Below are 22,971 nucleotides of genomic sequence, written 5' to 3'. Positions count from 1 at the left end.
TTATGTGAAGAATGAAAGGGAAGAGAATGAAAATAAAATAATTAAGTGAATAAATTAAATGCTAATAAAGTCCCTATCCCACCATAAAAAAAACACCATGTCATAAAAAAAAAACATCAGGCGAGAGACATAAGTCAAATGCTTCGACTATAAGTGATAAAAAACCATTTATACTTAATTTCTATGTCAGAAAGTTACGTAACCCATCCGCGTTTATATTTACAACTTTATTTATATAAATAAATAGTTTAAATATTTATAATCGTAAAATATATAACAGTAATACGCACAAAATCCAGGTCATACGTACAAGTGGGGTCAATAACCTTCACACAACAGACGCCCAGCTCCATGTATTTATGGCGTTTCTATATTAGGCATATTGCAAGTTGAACAATATGAAATTCGGTTAGTGAAGATATTTACCTATTTAAAAAAAAATAGGTAACTAAAATTTAGCATGTTTGTTACGATTTCCGTTGATATAATCTAATGCATTGTCGAATACTAGTGGCCCGCCGACAGCAAAAATAATACTCTCGTACATTCGAAAAATATTGAATTCTATACCAGAATAAAACCAAAAAAAATTAATTACCCATACTTCTGGCCGGCCCACCATCAGTTCATGACTTGCCCGAGTGGCCCATAGTCTTAATAAGTCTGTGCAACCATAATCTAATGTAATTCACACTGTGCATTAATTATATAAGATTGTCACTGCTCACTAACAAATTTCTAGAAACTGAAATGGCTGAAATGAAACGTTATTGTGTGAAGAAAACTAAAAGGCAGTACCAGGCGGAATGATTTTACGGAAATGGTTGTTTATGTATAGAGCAGAGTTCCCCTAACTTTTTTTGTATCGTAGACCCCTTGCCATGTAAACATAAAATAAACTATAAATAAAATAAGTTAGCAATAAGTCAATATTTTTAGTGAGAAGGATGAACCTGATGCTTTAATAAAAAAATTATTAACATTTGGCATCAATTTTGTAAGGGTTAATTTTAAATCTCCTCGGCTAATGATGTCCAGTCTGTTTCTTTTTTTGTTAGGAGATGGTAACGACTCTTAGTTTTTTACAAGTTCAAAATGTATTGCGACCACAAAGCGAATACCAACATCCTACAACTTACACAATTTTATAAACATATATAATGATTTTTTTACTTCATAGGTACTTTTATAAATGATGTAAGTAAATAGGTACTATCAGTGTATGTGTCGAGATCCACTATCGTGGACCCCCATTTTCATTTCATGCACCCCCAAATTTTTTTTCGCTGACGTAGACCCCTTGCAGGTAGTCATAGACCCCTAGGGGTCGATATAGACCACTTTGGGAATCACTGGTATAGAGAGTAGGGGTAATGATAGAGAATTGAGACTTGCAATCGCAGGACGCGGATTCGATTACCTGGATACAATCTTATATAATTAACACTTTGTACATTACTTATTTAGGATTTCTCACAAACAGGTTTCATATGATAGGCAGCTGTGTTCTCTGCGTACCATACCACACTGCGATCGCCAACCTACCTGCCATGCGTGGCGATTAAAGTATATCTCCCATAAATGTCTTTAAAGGGAGGCCCTATGCCTTGTACATTGCGTCTATGGGTATAAACTACATAATATACAACATACGTTGTTTTTTAAACTATATAAATAAATAAAAATGGCTGTTTGTAATATTAAACTAACAGCTTTTTACTACAAGCTTACGCAGATATATACCAAAAACACTTTTTTTTTAATTTTTGTCTGTTTGTTCTGGTTAAGCTCTGAATAGCCGGATTGATTTTAAAGGTACTTATACTGGCAGTTAGCTGATGTAAGACTACTTTTATTTTAGTAACAGTTTTTAAACGAAAAAAGAAGGTTATAATTTAAATTAATTTTTATATAATTCCACGCGGACGTTACCGCGGGCAAAGCCAATCTTGAATATTTTTTGGTTTTTTCGATTTTATCTTTCATTTATTTCGTATATATCCTACATAAATGATAAAAACTTTAAAAAAGTTAAAATTGTGTTACCCTATACGCAAATAATATTTATTTATGTTTTTGTATATATGTCAATTTTATGTCTTCTATGTCTTGTTCAGTCTATTCCTTAGGAGCTAATTTTAAATATTTTGTTCATTAAATAAATTATCCCTAATTATTTAAAATTTTAATAAGATAATAAATTTTTAAAAAACGAACCCAATATATGTGTTATAAGAAAATAATTTCGATTTTGAGAGATTGATGACAGCATTCGTTAAAGTAATGTATTATGTGAATGACTTAATTTTAGTAAATTATAATAATTTACTACCACACAATACGTCATTATTGTAACCTTTCCAATATTTCGAATGGAAACATAATGTCTACATAATTATTGACCAATGAAGTAAGAGACATATGTCCGCCATATTGGATCGTTCAAATATGTAATTATGGAATGATTATATTTCAAATTATATTTTTATTCGATTGTTCTATTTTCGAAAAAAAAAAGCAATCAATAGAATTATAATTCAAATATTTTTTAACCGTTACAAAGAGTTTAAAAATGTAATTGCAAATAAATAATTTCGTTTTTCGATGATTAGTGTTTATATAGGATGATTAGAAATTAAAGAGTTTAAAGGATTGAAGAATGCACGGCTCATTTGTTGTCAATGTCAATACTTTTTACTCTAAAATCAATGTTTTTAGAAATAATAAATAACCTATTGATATTATAGTAGTAAAAAACGTTTTTATAATTCGAATTATTAATTCTAATAATTTATTATTATTTACAATCTGTTCCTGCAGTATTATACTGCCAGTATGTTACTAGCCTATCTCATTACAATAGGAAAAGTAATTTAGTGTGATATATTTCGGGGCAATCGGAAATAGGTGTAAATTCCGTAAAGGTTTTTGCTGATAAACGAGCTATACATTCATCACCGATTTTAAGCTTTTACATCCACAACCAATCACCCTGTACTTCACCATAGTGTTTTCTATATATAAATATCAAAAATTATTTATGCTGTTATCATACATATCATTGTAACATAGTTTTTTTTTTTAAATTTTAAAGTGTCAATAAACTTATTCGTTCTAATTTTAAATAATAATATTACCTTGTACACCAACGATGAACAACTATACATACAACATATATAGTTTTACGCGTATAACACAGTATGGAATACAGCCCGTCAAAAATATTATTATAAAGTCCAGCGACGTCCTATGTCGAGCCGGCGCATGTATTGTATTGTATCTGTGAAGTTTTTGCTGATAGCCCTAAGGCTTTTACAGCTTCACCTGAAATGAGTTTACTGAACAGAAAGGTCCCTAAGGACCGGCGTAACCGATTCCACAATAGCTGTGTTATATGACGCGACTTAACATTTAATATACAACTAGAGCCATCTATGGACGAACGGAATAAACTCGTCTAATTCTAAAATATTAAAACAAAAATATACATAATCTTACAATTTAGTTTCAGAGTGGTGAATTTATTAGATATATATAGATGATTATTAATAAGTACAAGAGCTTTAAAACGTTTTGCCGAGTCATTCACCTCCTTTAAAGTTTTTTCATCATATAATTAATCATTCTTTTAATGAAATGTATCCCCGTAATATCGACGTTTCTTATTTATTAATCAAATAAATAATGAAAAAAAATGTATTTTTTTATTTCGCTTAGAAAGTGTGCATTCGAATTTCACAAGTGTACAAGTGAACTAGTGATGTTCTAAAAGTGAAATGTGATAGAAAGTGACTCGACATAACACTATGTGTTAGTTGTTCTGATAGTCAACCGGCTTGCAATATGGGACTTCACAAGCGAGAAAGTAAGTATGGTTTACTATAACATATATTAAGTTTATCTAATTTCTTAAGCACTGTAATAGTATATACACATATATGTGTATATATATATACAAATGTTGGAAAGGAAAGGTAAGAAAAGGAGTGCAAGATATTGTGAAGAAAAAAAGTTAAATGAATGGAAGATATTAATAAGGATGAGAGAGAAGCATGACAATAATAATTTACATTAAAAAGTTATTAGATGTATAAATAATCTCACAAAATAGAAAAAAAAACTAGTTTTATTGGTAATCTTTGAAGGTCAAGTCCAGTCCTGGACATCCTGTAGCTATTATGACGCTACATAGGACGTAGAATCTTAAACATCTAGACTGATTTAAGATGACCATTAAATCAGTTAATAGTACAGTCACATACACAAAGCTTATCTGTTACATAAAAGACAAATGTGTTGAAAGTGTACTTTGTTGGCGTTTCTTCGTCTGAATACAAAATTAAATACATTATCGAATGCATTCATGTAAACTGTTTTGGATGTCTTACAGTTTTTTTTTTTTACGCACCATATTGTATTTTATATTTTATAATCTGGATATGTTTTTAACAATCTTTATGTGACATGTGCCACGTAAACCTTTTTTTAATTATTTTTATTTTAAAGCGAAAAGGTTAAAAGTCTGCCAAGTCCATTTTTGAATTGCACCCTTTAACATATTGCCTCTCTATGGGGCGAAGGCCCTATGTTATGAAACACTGATCTAGATTGATATATTTTGTCTATAACAGTGTAGTATTATTATATGTACATATCGCAAAGGCTGACTTAGGACATTCAATTTGTAAATTATAAGTAAGAAATGGACCAATATTTAGCCACTTCCACACATGCAGTGGTAGTCGTGCAACAAAGTGCACAGCCCGCTGATAAATGCGTATGCGGCAAACAATGCGAATTACACAACTGTCACCGTCAAATCACTCAACACGTGTTTCACTTCTCCACGGGGCATCTTCAGGAGTTATGTTACACCGATTAGTGGCAAACATAGAGTCAGTTTAGTTGGCACACGGTGGCTTGTGCGGAAGTGGCTAAATATTGGTCCTTATCTTACTTAGGATGGACTTCCGCAAGGTAACGCCTGATTCCATTAAATATTGTAAATTATAGTGATAACGGAACCTCTGTACCGTATACATTTGTACTGCCAGAAGTTATTTGCCTGTAGTATTTCAAAAGAAAAACTAATGTACATATTTAAGAGCGATCAACATTTTAGTTATTTTAAAATTATTAGTTGAAGTTTACTCCTTCTGTTCATAGATGGCGCTACTTGTATATTAACACGCGCTATCGTTTACTTCGGTCGTATAGCTCAAATGTTTTCGGCGCGGATGCGCAATCATCCATAAGGAAGACGCTGGATTTTTTTAAAATTATTTTTGATTTGCTGCAATCACATATGTGATATGCAGCTTATATTATAATAATTATATACTAGCTGATCCCGTTAACGTTGTTTTGCAAGAAAATGAAAGGGCTGATTGTAAATGGGTGAAAATTTAGGGATGTATGTATGTTTTAATGGCACATTATAAAAAAATAAAAACAAAATATTTAAGGGTGAACAACCCTTATCACTTAGGGGTATGGAAAATAGATAGCCGATTCTCAGACCTACTGAATACGCATATAAAATTTGGTAAAAATCGGTCAAGCCGTTTCAGAGGAGTACAGTAACTAACATTGTGACATGGAAATTTTTTATATTAGATATTGGTATCGATGGTTGAAAAGCTTGTTATGCAAATTATAGATTTACGTACAGCTTAAATAATCGTAATAACAAAGGCTCAATACTCCCTTTTGTTATAAACCTATTTCCGATTTTTAAATGAGCCGATCAGAAGCCGTCAATGCTCTTATGTCCATTTTTTGATATTTTGTGATTTTTGGAAATTTTGATGAAATAAATAATAAACTTAGTTGTTGAAGGATTTACTCATTGGTTACTTTTTTCTAGGTTTCGACCAGTTCTTTTTAATATCTTTTGAATATATTGTATAATAATTTCAGTACCCATTGTGAACAAGTCCACCTTTTATCAATATATTTTTTTTAATAATTTTTTTTTATAATTTTCAGCTGCCAAAAGGCACAAGGCCTAAACATTTTAAAATGTTGTTCATTATTTCAATAAATACTATCGTTTTTATTTACACATCCTGTATATATCTTGTTTTTTTGCAGAGTTTACACCTCGAAAAAAGACTACACTTTTTATCAAACCAAGAATTTTAAAAACTAATGTATCAAAAAAATATTAATTTATTAAATTTTTGTGTTTTGGACTTAACGGACATTGGCTTCTGAGTGGCTCAAATATGTTACAATAATTTACTTTTTCTATAGAAATGCTAGTTTAATAACTTCTAACAAAACAAAGACTAGCAGGTTGACCACAGAGTAAACAATAATGAATTTTAATATCTAGCAAACCGAAATTTCAAACGCTTTAGTCATTCTATTATTATCATTACGATATTAATAGTTCTGAAACAATTAATTTTTGGATATAGTTATAATACCAGTCACAGCAAAAGTTTATACATTCATCTGTTTTAAACTTTTACGCCTATAACAAATCACTATATATAGTTCGGAGAGAATGCTTCTTATTTACAAGTAAAAACATTCATTAAAATTTCTTTGGTTGTACATTTTTAGTGACATTAAAAATGATTCTCGCAATAATAATAATTCCACCAAAGTGACTGTCGATTTTTGCGATATATTATACATTCAAAGCAAAATACCTACAGACCATGAGCAGGAAATTCGAGTGGCACGAATTATGACCATCGTAAATTTTATCCCAGACATATATCCGATTTATTGGATTCAATTAGGAGTGATTCCATTGAGGTTAATTGGAGGCATTAGGGGTGTATCTGAAAACGTTTTTATATGCCTTAATTGTTGAAAATTTATTAATTAATTATTATCTATTAAATCCTTTATAGGTATGAATGTACGCATATATACAGTACCCGGCGATAAATATTGCACATCGACCTTTGGAAAGAGACAACCGGCTAATTTCGGCTTCGTAGAGCGTTCGTTATCTCTGTCGCACAAAATATGACTCACAAAACGTCATATAAGTAGTGTGGGACAGAGTTAGTGTAGAGAATATATATATATATATATTTGTGTGTGTGTGTGTGTGTGTGAGTGTTTTTTTTTTTTTTTTTTTTTATAGAGGTTTAAAAATACATTTACGTATCATAGGGCCTGATGTTGGTGCCCCGTATGTCGGACTCGATCTAGATCAATACCGACTAAAAACAATCCTCTCTCTTCGGTATCCCTGGTCCCCACGGCATGGCCGTTAGGCATTACTTCGCGGGGGGGATTTAGCCGCAGCTTTCTCTGATAGAGTGGCTGTTCAGGCCAACTTCCTCCGCTCTTGCTCTATTTTACGCAACTCCTTCAGCACCGTCGTACAGTACGCGCTCGTAAGTTCCCAGGCCGAAGGCGAGGATAGCATTGTAGCTATCAGAGTTTCAGGATAGATTTTGCATCCCACACCTTCTTCCCAAGACCTCCTGGCTTCGTTAAATCGGGGGCAGACGAAAAAGACATGCTCTGCATCTTCAATCATTCCGACACAATTAGGACAGTCAGGGGAATCTTCGTATTTGAACCTATGGAGATACGCTCGATAACAGCCGTGGCCGGATATCATCTGAGTCAGGTAGTAGTTCAACTCTCCATGATCTCGGTTCACCCATGGCTCTAGGTTTGGTATAAGCTTACGCGTCCATTTTCCTTTCGTCGACTTATCCCAGGACGATTGCCACTGTTGCAAGCTTTTCAGTCTTCCCCGAATTCTAAGTTCAGCTGAAGTTGGGTCTGATTTGCTATTTTTGCTACGGTACAGATCAGTTCTTTCGTCTGCAAGAAGCGCAACAGGAACCATACCTGCTATCACGCATGCCGCATCCTCCGATACTGTACGAAAGGCGCTAGCTACCCGTAGAGTGCTGACTCTATAAACAGAGGCGATTTTCCGTCGGGACTCCTGTTTGCTCAGTGCGTCGGACCATATGGGTACTCCGTACATAAGCACTGACGTAGTCACCGACGCTAATAACTTCCTTCTGTTTTGCTTGGGACCTCCGACATTAGGCATGAGTCGGCAGAGTTTCGCTGTCACCAGAGACGCTTTCGCTGCTGCTCTCTCAGCCTGATCTTTAAAGTTTAGCCTATGGTCGATCATTACTCCAAGGTACCGTATAGCTGGTTGAGTTGCGATTTCACAGCTGCCGACATTGAGTGTGATGGTCTCCGCAACTCTCCTGCCAGTAATGAGCACTGCTTCCGTCTTCTGCTCAGCCAGTTCTAGTCCGACTGACCTCATCCACAGAGTGATTATTTGGAAGGATCTTTCAAATGCCCACTTCACTTCCTCCAAGTGTTTCGCTACTATAACGACTGCTAGATCATCAGCGAATGCGACGAGTTTAGTTTCGCTGGGTAGATGTTTCTTTAGGAGTCCATCGTACATAGCGTTCCACAAAAGTGGCCCCAGTACTGACCCCTGTGGGACGCCTCCAGTGACTTTGTACTCCTCCGTCCCGGTTTCCGTAGTGTACATGAGAACTCTATCAGAGAAGTAACTAGCGACTATTTTACGTAGGTATAGAGGTACATTCAGTGAGCTAAGTGCCCCCATGATAACCTCCCATTTTGCTGATTTAAAGGCGTTTTTAATGTCCAAGGTGGCAACCAGGCAGTATTTTATCGAGCCTCTCTTCCATCTTTTCCCAGACACTGCTAGTTTTGCTATATTGACTACTTGCTCTATAGCATCTAGCGTAGACCGGCCTTTTCTGAACCCATACTGTGAGTTAGCTAGGTGGGGTTCAACTGCTGCTTCGATCCTGCTGTGGATAATACGTTCTAGTATTTTCCCCGCAGCATCCAGCATACAGAGGGGCCGGTATGACGATGGCTCGTCTGGTGGCTTCTTACCTTTAGGGAGAAGTACCAGTCTCTGTCGTTTCCACGCGGTAGGAAAGGTCCCTTCCAGTAAGCAGCTATTGTAGGTCTCCAAGAAGACTCCTGGTGTTGCTACAACAGCTTGCTTAAGAGCTACGTTGGGGATCCCATCCGGTCCCGGAGCTTTGTTGTTTCCAACCCTACCGCATGCTACCATTAGCTCCTTCTCGGTAATAGGGGGGATTTCATTCGGATCCACAATCCCTAGTTGAAAGGAGGATTTTGGTTGCGTGGGGAACAGAGCTCTGACAATTCTTCCTAGTAGAATAGGACAAGTGGGCGTTGTATTCTCATGTCTCAGTTGTTTAACTACAACCTGGTACGGCTTGCCCCATGGATTCTTTTCAACCTCTTCCAACAATATTTTCCACGCGTTTCTCTTGCTCTCTTTAATGGATTTATTTAATTTTAATCGCGCTTCCTTATATTTGTCGTAGAGCTGCTCGAATTGTGGTGTTTTCCGAGCCCTTTGGGAGGTTCTACGCGCCTTAACACATATTTTCCTAAGCTCAGCAATGTTATCATTCCACCAGTACACCGGTGGGGTTCGGTTGTTGTTGCGTCGCCTTGGCATTGTTGCATCGCAGGCCTCGGTCAGCCTCCTTATGATTTCAGCCGCCTTTTCACTGGCACTTTTGGAAAGCAGTGGTCGATCCTCGAGTGCTATCTTGAACAGGCCGGGATCATACATGCTAGTCCTCCAACCCACTGAGCCAGTTCTTGTGTGTGGTACTCTATTTGTATTTGGCTTACATGATACCTCCCAGTATATGGCACAGTGGTCGCTAGCGGTGTAAGTATCCGAGATCTCCCAACTGCTATTTCCTCTTGCCAGTGTACTGCTGACGAAAGTGAGATCCACAATTGAGCTCGCCTCGCCTCTTGTGAACGTGGGTTTATCGCCTGTATTAAGTAAGGCGACGTCCAACAGTGACATCGCTTCCAGAAGCTGGCAACCTCTAGTGTTAGTAGCTTTACTACCCCAGTCCACTGCCCAAGCGTTAAAATCTCCAGCTATAGCTACCGGGGAGTACATTCGGGCATCCTCCACTAATTTGGCCAGGAACCGGACGAACTCATCGTGTGTTAGGCTAGGTGGCGCATAGCAACTGTAGAAATGTACTCCATTAAATTTGGCTCTTACAAATCCAGAACAATTATTTTGATTACCCTGGAGAGGTTGAGTGCCACATGCCCAGATGACAGCTTTTCCTTCCTTATCGGTGATCCAGTTTAGGCCACTGATGTGCTTATAGGGTTCCGAAATTAGTACTATGTCTAATTTTAGCTCCCGTACGGTCTGCATGAGTAGGTCTTGGGCAACCTCACAATGATTAAGATTAATTTGTAGTACCTTGATCATTTTTGAGGCTGTCTTAACATCTGAAGTGCTTTTTTAAATACAGGGCAATGACCACATCCTGCAATGTGAGCACAGTCTTCGGAATTCCCAATGTCAACACAGAGGACACATCGGGCTTCCTTACCGCACTCTTTGGCTTTGTGGCCTATTTCCCCACATTTGATGCAGCTCTTCGATCTGTCATGTTTGTTGCTGCATTTGTTTGCAACGTGACCATAGTGCCAGCACCTGAAGCATTTTATAGGCCTTTGAGTAGCTCTTATTCTACAATTGACCCAACCTATCTTGACGTTTTGCCGCTCTGTTAAGGTTCTGGCCAATTCTGCTGCTACTCTAATAGAAGCCGTAAGTGTTCCTCCGTATGCTTTGCGAAGGGACTTGACGCAGTGTTCAGAAATATGGCTTCCTCCGCCAGTTATTTTCTGTAGGGCTTCTACGATTTCAGGCACCGTCGTGGTTTCGTCTAGGTCCTTAATCTCTAATTCCTGTTCAGGTACTTTGCATACTACCGTTTCCAAGAACTGTGGAAATGGTGTTTCGTATCTCCTGCGTTTTATCTTTTTGATTTTTCGCTAGGATAAGAAGCATATCGCCCGTAGCCGTCCTTCTAATTTTATCAACACATTTGCCTATATGATCCGCGGAAGCATCTTTTTTGACCCGCTTAAGGATCTCGGCGTACTGATCCTTCTGGCTTGGGCGAATGATAAGAGCACTCGGACGCGTTACTACTTTTTTCTTGGGTTGCTTTTTCTTTTTTACCTCTTTCCACTCCGAGTGATCGTGTGGAAGTGGCGGCTTTGGCTTCAGCTCTGACCTTGCCGTAACTGCTAAGTCCGTTGTATTAGCTTTTCGCAGTTTCGGTGCCTGGCTGATCTCCAAGGGTGAAGAGCGTTCCGTCCTTTTGACTTTTCGCGTTTTTCGGCTCTTCGGTGTTGCCGATTTGCTTTCTTCTTCGGTTTCTTTTACAGTCGTGTCTGAATACAATCTGTATAGAGACGGTGACGTTTGCACTTCTCCTACAGATGTGGTGGCGTTTGATTTTCCGACGCTTCCAATTTCCCTGGTGATCTTTGCAAACGATGTACCTAGCGCGGCCACATGTTTGCGGATCTCTCCATGAACGTTTAATTTGCCCTTTATGTACTCCGCCAGGGCAGTGATTGTATTTTCGTGGAGCTGTAATGCCTTCTTCAGCTCCATATTACTTTCATTTTCGTTTGTTTTTTTGATTAATTTATCCATGCTGTTCCCACGAGAACCTAGGGAAATATACAGTCCGCTTCGGCAGAGCCCCGGTTACCGAAGTAAGGCCACTTAAATACGCCTGAGGTGGGACCTGGTACCCTCAGGGGAGCGCTTGCGACGACCATTCCCTGTCGCCTTCCAGTCCTGGGCACGCTAGACCACTGACATCGGGTTGTGTTTTGTCCGCGAGGGCTATTTTATTTCACCCCTACCCTGTTTCGCAAATTGCGACTCTCGGGCTTTCCCCTATCCGCAACCTTGGGGACGCGCCACGTAGCAGTACACCTCAGCCCGTGGTGTGTGTGTGAGTGTATATATATATATATGTGTGAGTGTGTGTATGTATGTATGTATCCTCGAATTTATCATATGTTGCATATACCTTTTCACACAATTTTAGCACTGCTTATAATGCTGCTTTTAAAAATAATTTGCTTACTGCTTATAATGTTAAAATAATCGACGATTCAAAAACGCATGTAAATATCTGCGTGCATTACATTACAACTGTCATTAATCTGAATATTTATTCCCGTCAAATGTGTAATACACAATAGCTTTACTTCCTCTATCTATGTTATTAAGATTTCTTTTACGATCCCCGATTTTAGGGATCTCACGTGTGAACGTGACAACCTCCTGTCCCTCTCGAACATTGGGTTATTCTAATATTTGGCAGGGACAAAAGGTCTTTCTTAATCTTTCTTAATAATTTTTTCACTTTCTATATTCATTTCATTACTCTCTTTTTTCCATCACAATTTCAATCATACATCCTTGATATTTTTTTACATTATCTCACATACCTCTTGTTTCTTAGTCTACTTCCATATCTCACCTTCCTTTCTTAAAAAAATGATGTGAAAAAATTTATGTAAATAAAAACCATGTCCATGGTGGGGGTTGAACTAGAAGCCCCAAAGTCTGGGCCATAGTCAAGGTCTCGGAAAGTCACCGGAGGTGATCGACTTACATGGTGATGAATTTGAACTTTTTAAAGCTTTGTTTACTATATTATCATTACGTTATATCTTATTTCCATGTTGTTAATATACATTAATTGACAGCAAACAAGTTATACATTAATCCTTTTAAAGTCTATGTATCTAGAACCAATCGCTCTAAAGATATTTCTGTTGGAGGTAAGCTGTCCACAGAACACATTACTGTTAACACGTTGAACGCCATGGCGGACACCATGTGTCTGACAGCATACTGTCCTCTAGGGCCACACCATTAAATCGAAAATCGTTAAAAAATCGCCAAGGTGTTTTTTAAAAAATTATGTCAGTAAAACCCTTAAAAATAATGGGCGATTACGGAAACAGCGATTTACCTATTTTTTTTTCTGCGGTGCCGCGCGGGTCTCATGCCTTGGTAAAAACAGTCGAAACACTGTCCGTTGGCTCCCTAGAGGCTTCTGAAGTGATCGAGGGCATGCGGACACATGGTGTCCGACGCGGCCTCTTGGACCCAACATGATGGCAGTCACATGGTGTCCGTCGCGGCCCACTGAACTAAACATGGTTTTTAGTCTGGCGTTCAACGTGTTAATCAAAAATACGTGATGTTTTTGCAATCCTTGACTTAGGATATCAAAGTAACAAGGACCGAATGCTATGAATAAACGCGAACAAAGTCGCGAACCGCGGCTAGTGTTGGCGCGTACGTGCCGCGCGTCCCGAGCGGGCGGCTCGCAGCCAGAAGGTCGAACGAAAATCGATAGACACAGCCGCTAGTAGGGCTGTCACTACTTTAAAAATAACAAAGGATGTTGAGGTTATATTTATTTATTTAAAAAAGGAACGACAGCAAAACAATATACGTTTACATAAGATTCATATTTACGTATTTAAATATATTTGAATATTGCAGACGTATACAGCAATAGCCATAATTATGCTAGCTTATATATAAACGTTAGCAATTGATTATAATAGAAAGTCAATATAAAAAGGCTCTATTGATAGTTATAAAATGAAACACGAACAATCTATGTTAAATTAGTAATAAATATGATATTTATTTTACCAAATGATGATACTTAGATGCATTTTTATGGTTAAAAATTCATTCCTTGGTCTTAATTTTATTTAAAAATGAATTCAATATCGTCTGTTAATATTAAAAAAAAAAAACTCAGTGTTGTTGTCTACTAGGGTCTTAAGATTCTAGTGTGGAAGCCATAGACAGGTAAGGACAGTATATGATGACCAACAACAGGGTGGAAAGGCGACCTTGTCGAAAACCCCGGAGGTAGACTGCTTCCAACCTGCAATGGTGGAAATCAATTTATGAGACCACTGTATGTTCTACTAGATACATAATATTATGATCAAAAACTAAGATGAATTTGTTTATAAAATATAAATTTTGTATTTATTCTACAAAATCAATTTCATACCCTTCAAAATAATTCCCGTCCGATAAAACGGACTTTTGCCAAAGATTTTTTCAGTCCTCGATACAGTCCAAATAATCCTTTTCTAGTATAGCCTTAAATATCTTCTTCGATTCGGTTTGTATTTTCTCAATAGTGTCAATATAGCGTCCCCGCATTGGTCTTTTGAGTTTACTGAATAGCCAAAAGTCATACAGAGCTAAATCGAAAGAAATGAGTCAAGTTTTTGACGCTTTTTTTCTAAAAATTGATAGATTTTGACACCAATCGAGGCTTGAGATAGAAAACATCCTTCAAATGGTTTGGGTTAAGCCAAATGATATTTCAACATCTGACTTGTCGCTTGGCATAAGTTATAGACAGTCGTACCATCCTAAAAAAAATGTCTGGAAGTTTTAATTGACAATATCACCTTAATTTGCTATCACAGCAATACATATGCAGATGAAATGATAATGATGTCATAGAAAATACTTCTTGCTACAGGAACAATATATGCCAAGACCTAACACCGGTCTTATATGAAACGAAAGCTGGATACAGTGTCGGCAATCAATGCGTCGAATGGAGGGTCCAACGTACTGACGTTATAAGTTCAGTGCCTTGAAATCCCAAGCGTATTCTGCGAACAAAGAACTCCTAGATAAGATTACGAAGTCATTTCGAGACGACCATTTTCTTAACTTTCTTAATATCTGAAATAGACTCAAGCTTAAAGATTACATTGATATATATATATATATATATATATATATATATATATATATATATGTGTGTGTGTGTGTGCGTGTGTGTGCGTGCGTGTGAGTGCGTGTGCGTGGCGCGTGTGTGTGTGTGTAAAAACGATACACATTACAATATACACTTTAATTAGTGTAACCAAGCTTGCGTGTCAAAACTAAGAAATGATGGAAAAGGATGAGGCGATGACCGAATCAGAATGAAAGAGAAAGAATTCGAATTATGGTATAAAAGAATAGAAGAATACACTATGTGAAAGATGACAGTTGAGAATGAAAATAAAAAAATCCTGTGAAAAATTAGTAAAGATAAAAAACAACCCTGTCCCAAACCAGATAGGAGTGGAAGCAGAGGTCCCCAATAACGGAAGCCAACAATAAAAAAACATGCTTGCGACTAAATACTTTCGGAAATATTCGTAGAATCTACAACATATAAAATAACGGTCATGTTACTGGCAACATCGATTCATATCACTTACATATGGAAGCATGACTGTATTTTAAACGTAATTTTGTAAATAGTTGTATGTAGAGCTATTTACAAAATTACGTTTTTCATCATCAACATTTTTTTAATGTCACTGTCTTTAGAAATACATGGATATAAATGCATCAGAAGGAACAGCAGTTAGGTGGTCTTGCCCTCACTAGAAGAGCCTTTTTATGTTAACGACAGCTTAACTTGAAACATTTAAGAGATTACACTGCTCGGAAGGGGAGCTAGAAGTGGCGGCGATGCGACTTTTACAACTGGTTATTTGCATAATTGTAATTCTCCCTTGCACTATTTCCACTGCTCGTTATTTTAGTAACTAACGACGGCGGCGTGCTGTCCGGCGAGCGTTGTGAATTAAAGATTTACGTGTCTTCATTTATGTAGATACAATTGTAGTATAAGTCGTCTTCATGATATCAGCCAATACACGCACGATTCATGGCATATGTTTCCTTCAGAACTAGCCACCATGATCGGTCTGGTGATACCAGCATCCTGCGATGTCCTGCGACCTTCACTATGTCGGTCTACCTGGTGGGTGCGTACTGTCGCCGCGTCTACTTGTTCGTGTTCGCAGAGAGCAATATAGAGGGCTATACTAGGAACTGGAGATCATCAAAAGAACCAAAGTCTTCGACGTAGCTCGAAGGATTGCTCATCTAAAGTGACAGGGGCGGGACATCTCGTTCGTGAAGCCAACGGTTGTTCAGGCCGTAGTGTTTCTTGAGTAGACGCGACCTGGGTAGCCCTCAACTAGAGATTGATCGATGACATAATCCAAGTCGAGGTGGCAGCGCAGGACAAGTCATTTCAAGTTATTTTAGTAACATAACTCCTGAAGATGCCCCGTGGAGCGGTGAAACACGTGTTGAGTGTTTTGGCGGTGGCGGTTGTGTGATTCGCATTGTTCGCCGCATACGCATTTATCAGCGGGCTGGCGCTCGGTGCACTTTATTGCACGACTACCACTGCATGTGCGGAAGTGGCTAAATATTGATCCTTTTCTTACTTAAGTCATTTTAGCGATGTTTGGGAGACTTGTTTAGTAGTGAGCATCAATCAGATGACAGGAATAATTGACCGAACTCTTTTCTTTTTATTTTCATGCAGTTTGAACTTTAAAAAATTATAAGCATATTTTCAAATGACAATCACAAATTTATCATAAATTCTCAAACTATTATTTTGTGTATATGGCTAAAAACTGAAAACCCTAAACACTGTAAAACATTTATATCGCATGTTAACTTATTTTTAAATCTAAATACCGGCGTTCACGTGTTCGCATAAACAGCGGGACCATAGAAAAAAACTGCACACGCCGGAATGTCTATAGTTCAAACACGCAGGAAAACGACCATGCCATTTGAACTTGAATTTATTGCATGCTTATGCAATTTTAAATTTCGTTTGAAAACTTAAGTGCATTGCAAACGAATTAACATTTCTGGCATAACCGAGTTTGAAGGACGGTAAAGGTTAAAGGTTATAAACATCTCATTTATGAACGTAAATACGTGTAAAGAATTATTAATTAAAAATCCCATTACGTTGTAAATGATTTTTTAGGTGATAATACAGTTCGAAAATGTATCGCCCTCTACTTATTATGTCAATACTGGTTTTATGAAAACTACTGAGATTGCTTCGATTTTCAAACCAAGTCGCAATCGGATCTAAAAGCTTAACGTCTAAAACTTTTTATCTCTCTCTCTCTCTCTCTCTCTCTATATATATATATATATATATATATATATATATATATATATATATTTGAGACCTTCCTATGATGTACACAAGCGATCATTACCTCATAATCCATTAAAAGTTAAATGATATTGTATTGTAGAATTTTTTAAATGCATATACAGCATCGATATAAATTGATTTAACAACCGTATCAAAGATTTAGTATCAATAAAAAATAAAATGAATTTATTATTTGGATCACTAAATTAGAATGCGTTTGGAACTCTAAATTTAATAAAAAAAGAGGTCAATATTTTGAAGTAGGCGTCACAGAGAGTCTTATTTATAACTATGAGACTAAAATCATAATTGTATTACTCCTAGACAACCAGTAGACCGACACTAATGGCTGTTTTTTCTTACCTTATGCAAACGAAGTTAAAACAACTTTTTTTGTCTACGTACTCCTTCCGCGGTTAATTAAAAAACAAAAATATCGCCAGCCAACGTGAAACAATCAAGGCCGATGAATCAGCTTTTGAATCTGTGGCAATTAACAACAAAGGAATTGGCGGGAAACGTTGCGTTTGGTTAATGCATTTTGTAACAACTGAATTATTCGAACTCTACGCTGCTTTTAAATGTGTTTTTACTTGATTTTATTTGAAATAGCTATTGCAGCAAATGTAGATGGTAATCTATAAAAAATTATAAAGTTCCAGATTTAAAATATACGCGGCCATTTTGAGAGGTCTGTTACATTTGAGGACAGTTTGCCGTGAACATTTCTTGTTAATTATTTTTATCCTTTCTATAAAATAAACCAATTTTTATATAAATGATGGCTTTAGGTTGAGGTAAAATAAAATAAACATGTTCACAATATGTATACGTATTTAATTTTTTTAATTTCAAAAGAAGCAAATGATACTTGTTTTAACAGGTCCTAATAGATACCGGACTGTATGTACTTCGTGCGACAGAGATAACGCTCATCAAAGCCGAAACTAGCCGATTATCTCTTTCCAAAGGTCGATGTGCAATATTTATCGCCGAGTATTGTATTAAAATTGCTTCTAATTTTTTTGCGGTCTTCTAAATTTTTATACTTAAAAAGACTGTCGTTTTATACTTAAGAAGACACTATATGTATACATACTTAAATGCCTTTTAGTCAAGCTGTTTGATTTCGTATAAAGTGTCTGATAAAATCTGTGTTAAACTTTATTAAAAGATGTATTTTGTAGTTTCTTCCTGCTTCTACTCCACAGCTATAAAACCTTGCGAAGCAGAGTAGAGTCAAAAAAAAGAGATTCAAAATTGATATTTACGATCAATAACATCTGTTAAAAGTCAACTAAAAGAACGACTTCTTTTAAATTTTGCTTGTATTTTGTTATAACGTTAGTATAGAAAAAAATAAATGTCTTATCTGATTTGAAATACACGTTATGTAAATTCAAAATGTCTTGTCTGTTTAAACTGTAATGTTTTTTTTTTATGCAGATATTTTCATTTACGTGCCAGAATTTTATCATTATTTCTATTTTTAAAAACTAATTCAAACTTATAGAATATATTTATTTAGACTCATTCGAAATTACTTAAACAAAACGAAGTAAAATCGACAGCCCTGAATGGATAGAACATACGGCTAACATTGTCGTTAGGGATATACATAAACATAACCGTTAGGGTTAAAGGTGTTTGCGGTATGTGGACGTTAAGGAGATTGCGCGACAACTTTGTGTTGTCGGTAATCTCGAGCCGGCGTACCCGTTTTTATAGCACTTTAAATCGGACGTATTACTTTTAAGAGCGTGTTATAGCAGCTCAACCGTGGCCTTACGTTTTTTTCTTGTCCTTCACGGTACCATAACGAAAATGAGAATGTAGACGAAATACACACACCGGCACAATTAGGGGAACACAAAGAAAGATAGTGTTTTTTTTAAGTTTTTGTAAATATTGAGAACTTTTTTTTATTAATTATAATCAATGTGTGGCTAGTGTTTTTTTTTACAATATTTATTTTGCCGTTTTTACTAAACGCAGACAGGAGAGGGTTGCCGCTATTTGATACGGATCTTTCTTCTCCCAACTGCGAGGCACGACAGCGTTTTTTCATTTATATATATAAACAATACAATTTGGAAGTTTTACTCAATTATATATTAGTTGGCACATTATTTTATTTCAAGTCGCTGCCCAAGCGCTACAGACCGTTAAATGCCTTGATGTTAAGGACAATGTGCCGGGCCAATTCATCAAAAGATTCTGCTGGTGATTCTGCACTCGATGTCAGCAAATTCTTAAAAGAACCATAAAACCTATCACCGCACATGAAAAGTGAAATTTTTGTATTATTTCTTATGAGGGTACTTACAAGTTAATAAAAACTAGTTCTCAAGTTTCGACTCCTCAGTACAGACTTCACCACTTTCTCACACACTGCTCCCGATTCGCATCCAAAAAACGTAACCACGTCACCTTATGTGAAAACCTTAATATACCTCCGTTCAGCTTACCGGACCTTCTCAAGGAAAAAATCTACAGCAGAATCTTTTGATGAGTTGGCCCGGCACATTGTTTTAAATCTCAAGGCATTTAACGGTCTGTAGCCCTTGGGTAGCGACTTGAAACAAAATAATTTAGCAACTAATATATAATTGATTATTCCAAATTGTATTGTGATATGTATAAATTTTAGCTGTATTTACCCATAACAGAAAATTAATATAAAACCCTGTCGTGCCTCGCAGCTGGGAGAAGATAGATCCGTATCAAATAGCGGCAACCTTCTCCCAACTGTCTGCGTTTAGTTAAAGCGAAAAATAAATATTGTAAAAAAACGCTAGCGATACAAATCGGAATTAATAAAAAAAAAAAATTCTTAAAGTTATGGTGTGGAGACCACGGAACGGCAAGCGCAACACAGGACGTCCACCAGCAAGGACACTCGACCTTGTTAATATCTCCAGAAGAGGCATTATAAAGGTCGCTTCTAAACCGTGCTTCTATATTAAAGTATTTAAATATACTGGAAATGTTAATTCACCACTAATTAAAATTAATTAAAATCTTATCCAGTTATATCACATTTAATATGAAATGCATTAAATATTATATTTCCTGGCAACATTTTTATTAAGGAAAGTGGCTTACCGACGACGTATACTGTTAATGAATACCCCTGTGTAATAAGAGTCTTCAGTGTTGCCATACTTCAGTACTCGACGGCAAAGCCACTACGAACGTACTGCCATACGGGCAACATTTTAATTATTTAAAAGCATCTGCCATATTTTAATTATGTACCGATACTCACGCATTTTAAATTGATAGAAATATTTATAAAATTTCCTTCATATTTTTTTTACACTGACATTGTAAACAGGATTATTGGTTATGGATATAAAAAGCTTTAAAGGGGTGAATGTATTGCTAGTTCACCGTAAATAAACGTGAGGTATATCCTATTCAAAAATTAATGGTTTCAGAAATAATAAACAACGTAATGATAATATAGTAAAAAAACTTTTTAAAATTCGAATTATCTATTTAATATTATTTATTGTACGCTTTAGGATACATTAAAATAGTTTCACAATAATATACAAAAAATTACAATGGGCGGTCTTATCACACAAGGTAATCTCTTACAGACAACCATAGTATGGAAAAGGTAGAAGATTTAATAATGGGTAGTTGATATGTACAAAACGTACGTATTTACAAATAAATGTCCATAAACATACATATATGTGTATATAACATATATATTAAAAAAAATTATTACATATTAAAAATAATTATTATATGCTATTTGTGCAAACTTTATGCTTCCAAAATTTATTAGACTATTACATTGTAATACAAAAAATAAAATTACTGAAACATTTTTTACAGTGATAGCTTTTAACAGATTGTAAAATATTTTTGCTGATAAATGAGCTATATATTCTCTCCTTAAAAGATTATTATTGAACCTATAATCAATCTGTATATCGTTTATAAGTATTTTTTTTAAATATGGAATATTTAAATTAGTAAAAAAAACTTACACTTCAAGCCTCGTGTTGTTATTATCTCCGAGACCTACAGGACCTGGGAAGAATCTCACAAATAATTCAATTTCAAGCTTTATTATCACTTAAAAATCTTGTATTCTCTTATATGATTTTTGACGAAATTTTTTCAATGAAATATTTAAATTTATTGCATTATCTTAGAAACATTATTAGGGAGAGTATTATTAAAAAAAGTACATAATTATCTACATATTATTATATCACAAATACTTTTTACAATGTATGTCCAAATCACACACTTTATATATAAAAATTAATGTTTGTCTATATGTTTTTTATAGAATCGTAAACTATGTATTTTATCATGAGATGATTTTTAGCAAAGTTGTTGTACATGAGCCCGCGAAGGTTTCTATGTTGGTATAACCAATTTTTAAAAGATGGCGCCACTGTCATTCCAATAAATTTAATATATTGCCGTCAAAGTCCACTGATATAAATTGAAACGAAAACAGCGAAAGAATGATGACTTTTTGAGTTGTGCCTCACATAGGAATTTATGTCAATTGTGAAATTCATGGCTCTTACATTGAACAGAAAATATTGTGCGTATTTCGAATGTTTATGTGCGTCTGTTTATAATTTAAATTAATATATAAGGGGACCAGAAAGTAACGTCGTTTCTGTTGATATATTTTACAAAAAAACCGATTGATTGTTACCGCTCCCGCATTGAAAATTTGTATACTTGATGGCAAAAGGTTGTCGATAACGATGGTGAATATATTGATTAGAAATTAAAAATCTTGTTGAAAATGTAGTCGTGTGAATTTAACTTAAGAAATACAATAAAATTTATCATGATATTCATTTAAATTGTTATATCTTTATATTAATACCTCCCAGGATTCTTAACTAAACCACTTGGTAACAGACAAGCGCCATAGCACAGACACCGAGCAATATAATTATTACTTGTAACATGTGTACCGAACATCAGCCGATAGGGATTTGTGACGACGTAAGAGGGCAGTTGAAGCATCTATGGCTTCCGTATCGGCTTACGATACCCACGAAGTGCCGACGTCTAGAGCACGCTAAACACTAATAACTTCCGAGCCTAGAGTTCATATGTCTGTATACGATTTACACGTGACACACCACGTGGCTGCCACATCACGTATAAATATCATAATAATCACCGATTAGTGCTAAACACCGAGTGAATCGGTGTAACAACTCCTGAAGATGCCCCGTGGAGGGGTGAAACACGTGTTGGGTGAATTTACGGTGGCGATTGTGTAGTTGGCATTGTCTGTCGCATGCGCATTTACGAGCGGTGCACTTTCATGCACGACAACCACTGCATGTGCGGAAGTGGCTAAATATTGGTCCTTTCTTATTTAGGATGGACTTCCGCAATGTAACGCCTGATTCCATTAAATCATAATAATTAATTTACCTATTCTAAGGTTTTTTTTTAAAATGACCCTCGCTATTGGGAGCCTCTCGTACCCCCTATCTGGTGTGGGACAGGGACTTTTGTTTTCATTTATTTAATTTTTCACAATCTTTTCTTTTATTTTCGCTCTCTTCATTTATGCATCCTATGTTCTTTCATTCGGTGTTCATTCCACATTTCTTCTTTCATTCTCTTTCGCTCTGTGACCTTCCATTTCTCTCTCATTATACAATAGTATTTTATTTATTTTATTTCTGTTATTTACATTTATTTCACTTAAGCTGTATAATTCTATTTATTTACAATTTACTAATAAAAGTTGTTACCGTTATTACTTATTGTTTATTTACATTTTTATTAATATTATTTAGCATTGGTTTTTTTGAGTTGCTTTTTTAATTATTTCTCTACAGTAAGAGAGGAAGTCATATTTTGTCAATTTTTCTTTTATCAGGGAGGCTATGGTTTCCTCCGTGCCTATTCTAAGGTTGTCAAGTGGCGACCACGTGTCGGTAGACGCTGAGAACGACCATCGCTAGGTAGACCGATGTCATAGTTGCTAGATGCGGCCTCGCTAGACCATTCATCGTGGCGATATTTCTTTTTTTTTTTTCTGTCTCCGTTTTTAAGA

The 22,971-nt window shown here is 35.9% G+C and overlaps 1 protein-coding gene across 1 annotated transcript in view; it reads left to right on the top strand.

Annotated features, from left to right (window-relative positions):
- The window catches only part of LOC137923725 (protein Fe65 homolog), a 61,596-nt gene that overhangs the window by 5,652 nt on the left and 32,973 nt on the right, over positions 1-22,971 (top strand). The window contains exon 2 of the mRNA XM_068766980.1: positions 3,718-3,865. Within this exon, the coding sequence (XP_068623081.1) occupies positions 3,844-3,865 (22 nt within the window). The 5' untranslated portion in view covers positions 3,718-3,843. The remainder of the gene's footprint in view (positions 1-3,717; positions 3,866-22,971) is intronic.

Source organism: Battus philenor, unplaced genomic scaffold, assembly GCF_028537555.1.
Source record: "Battus philenor isolate CCGP_79_NKW_IND1 unplaced genomic scaffold, ilBatPhil1.0.hap1 SCAF_22, whole genome shotgun sequence".
Classification (NCBI taxonomy): domain Eukaryota; kingdom Metazoa; phylum Arthropoda; class Insecta; order Lepidoptera; family Papilionidae; genus Battus; species Battus philenor.
Note: the sequence above shows the minus strand (reverse complement) of the source record. Positions and strands in the feature narration are given on the sequence as shown.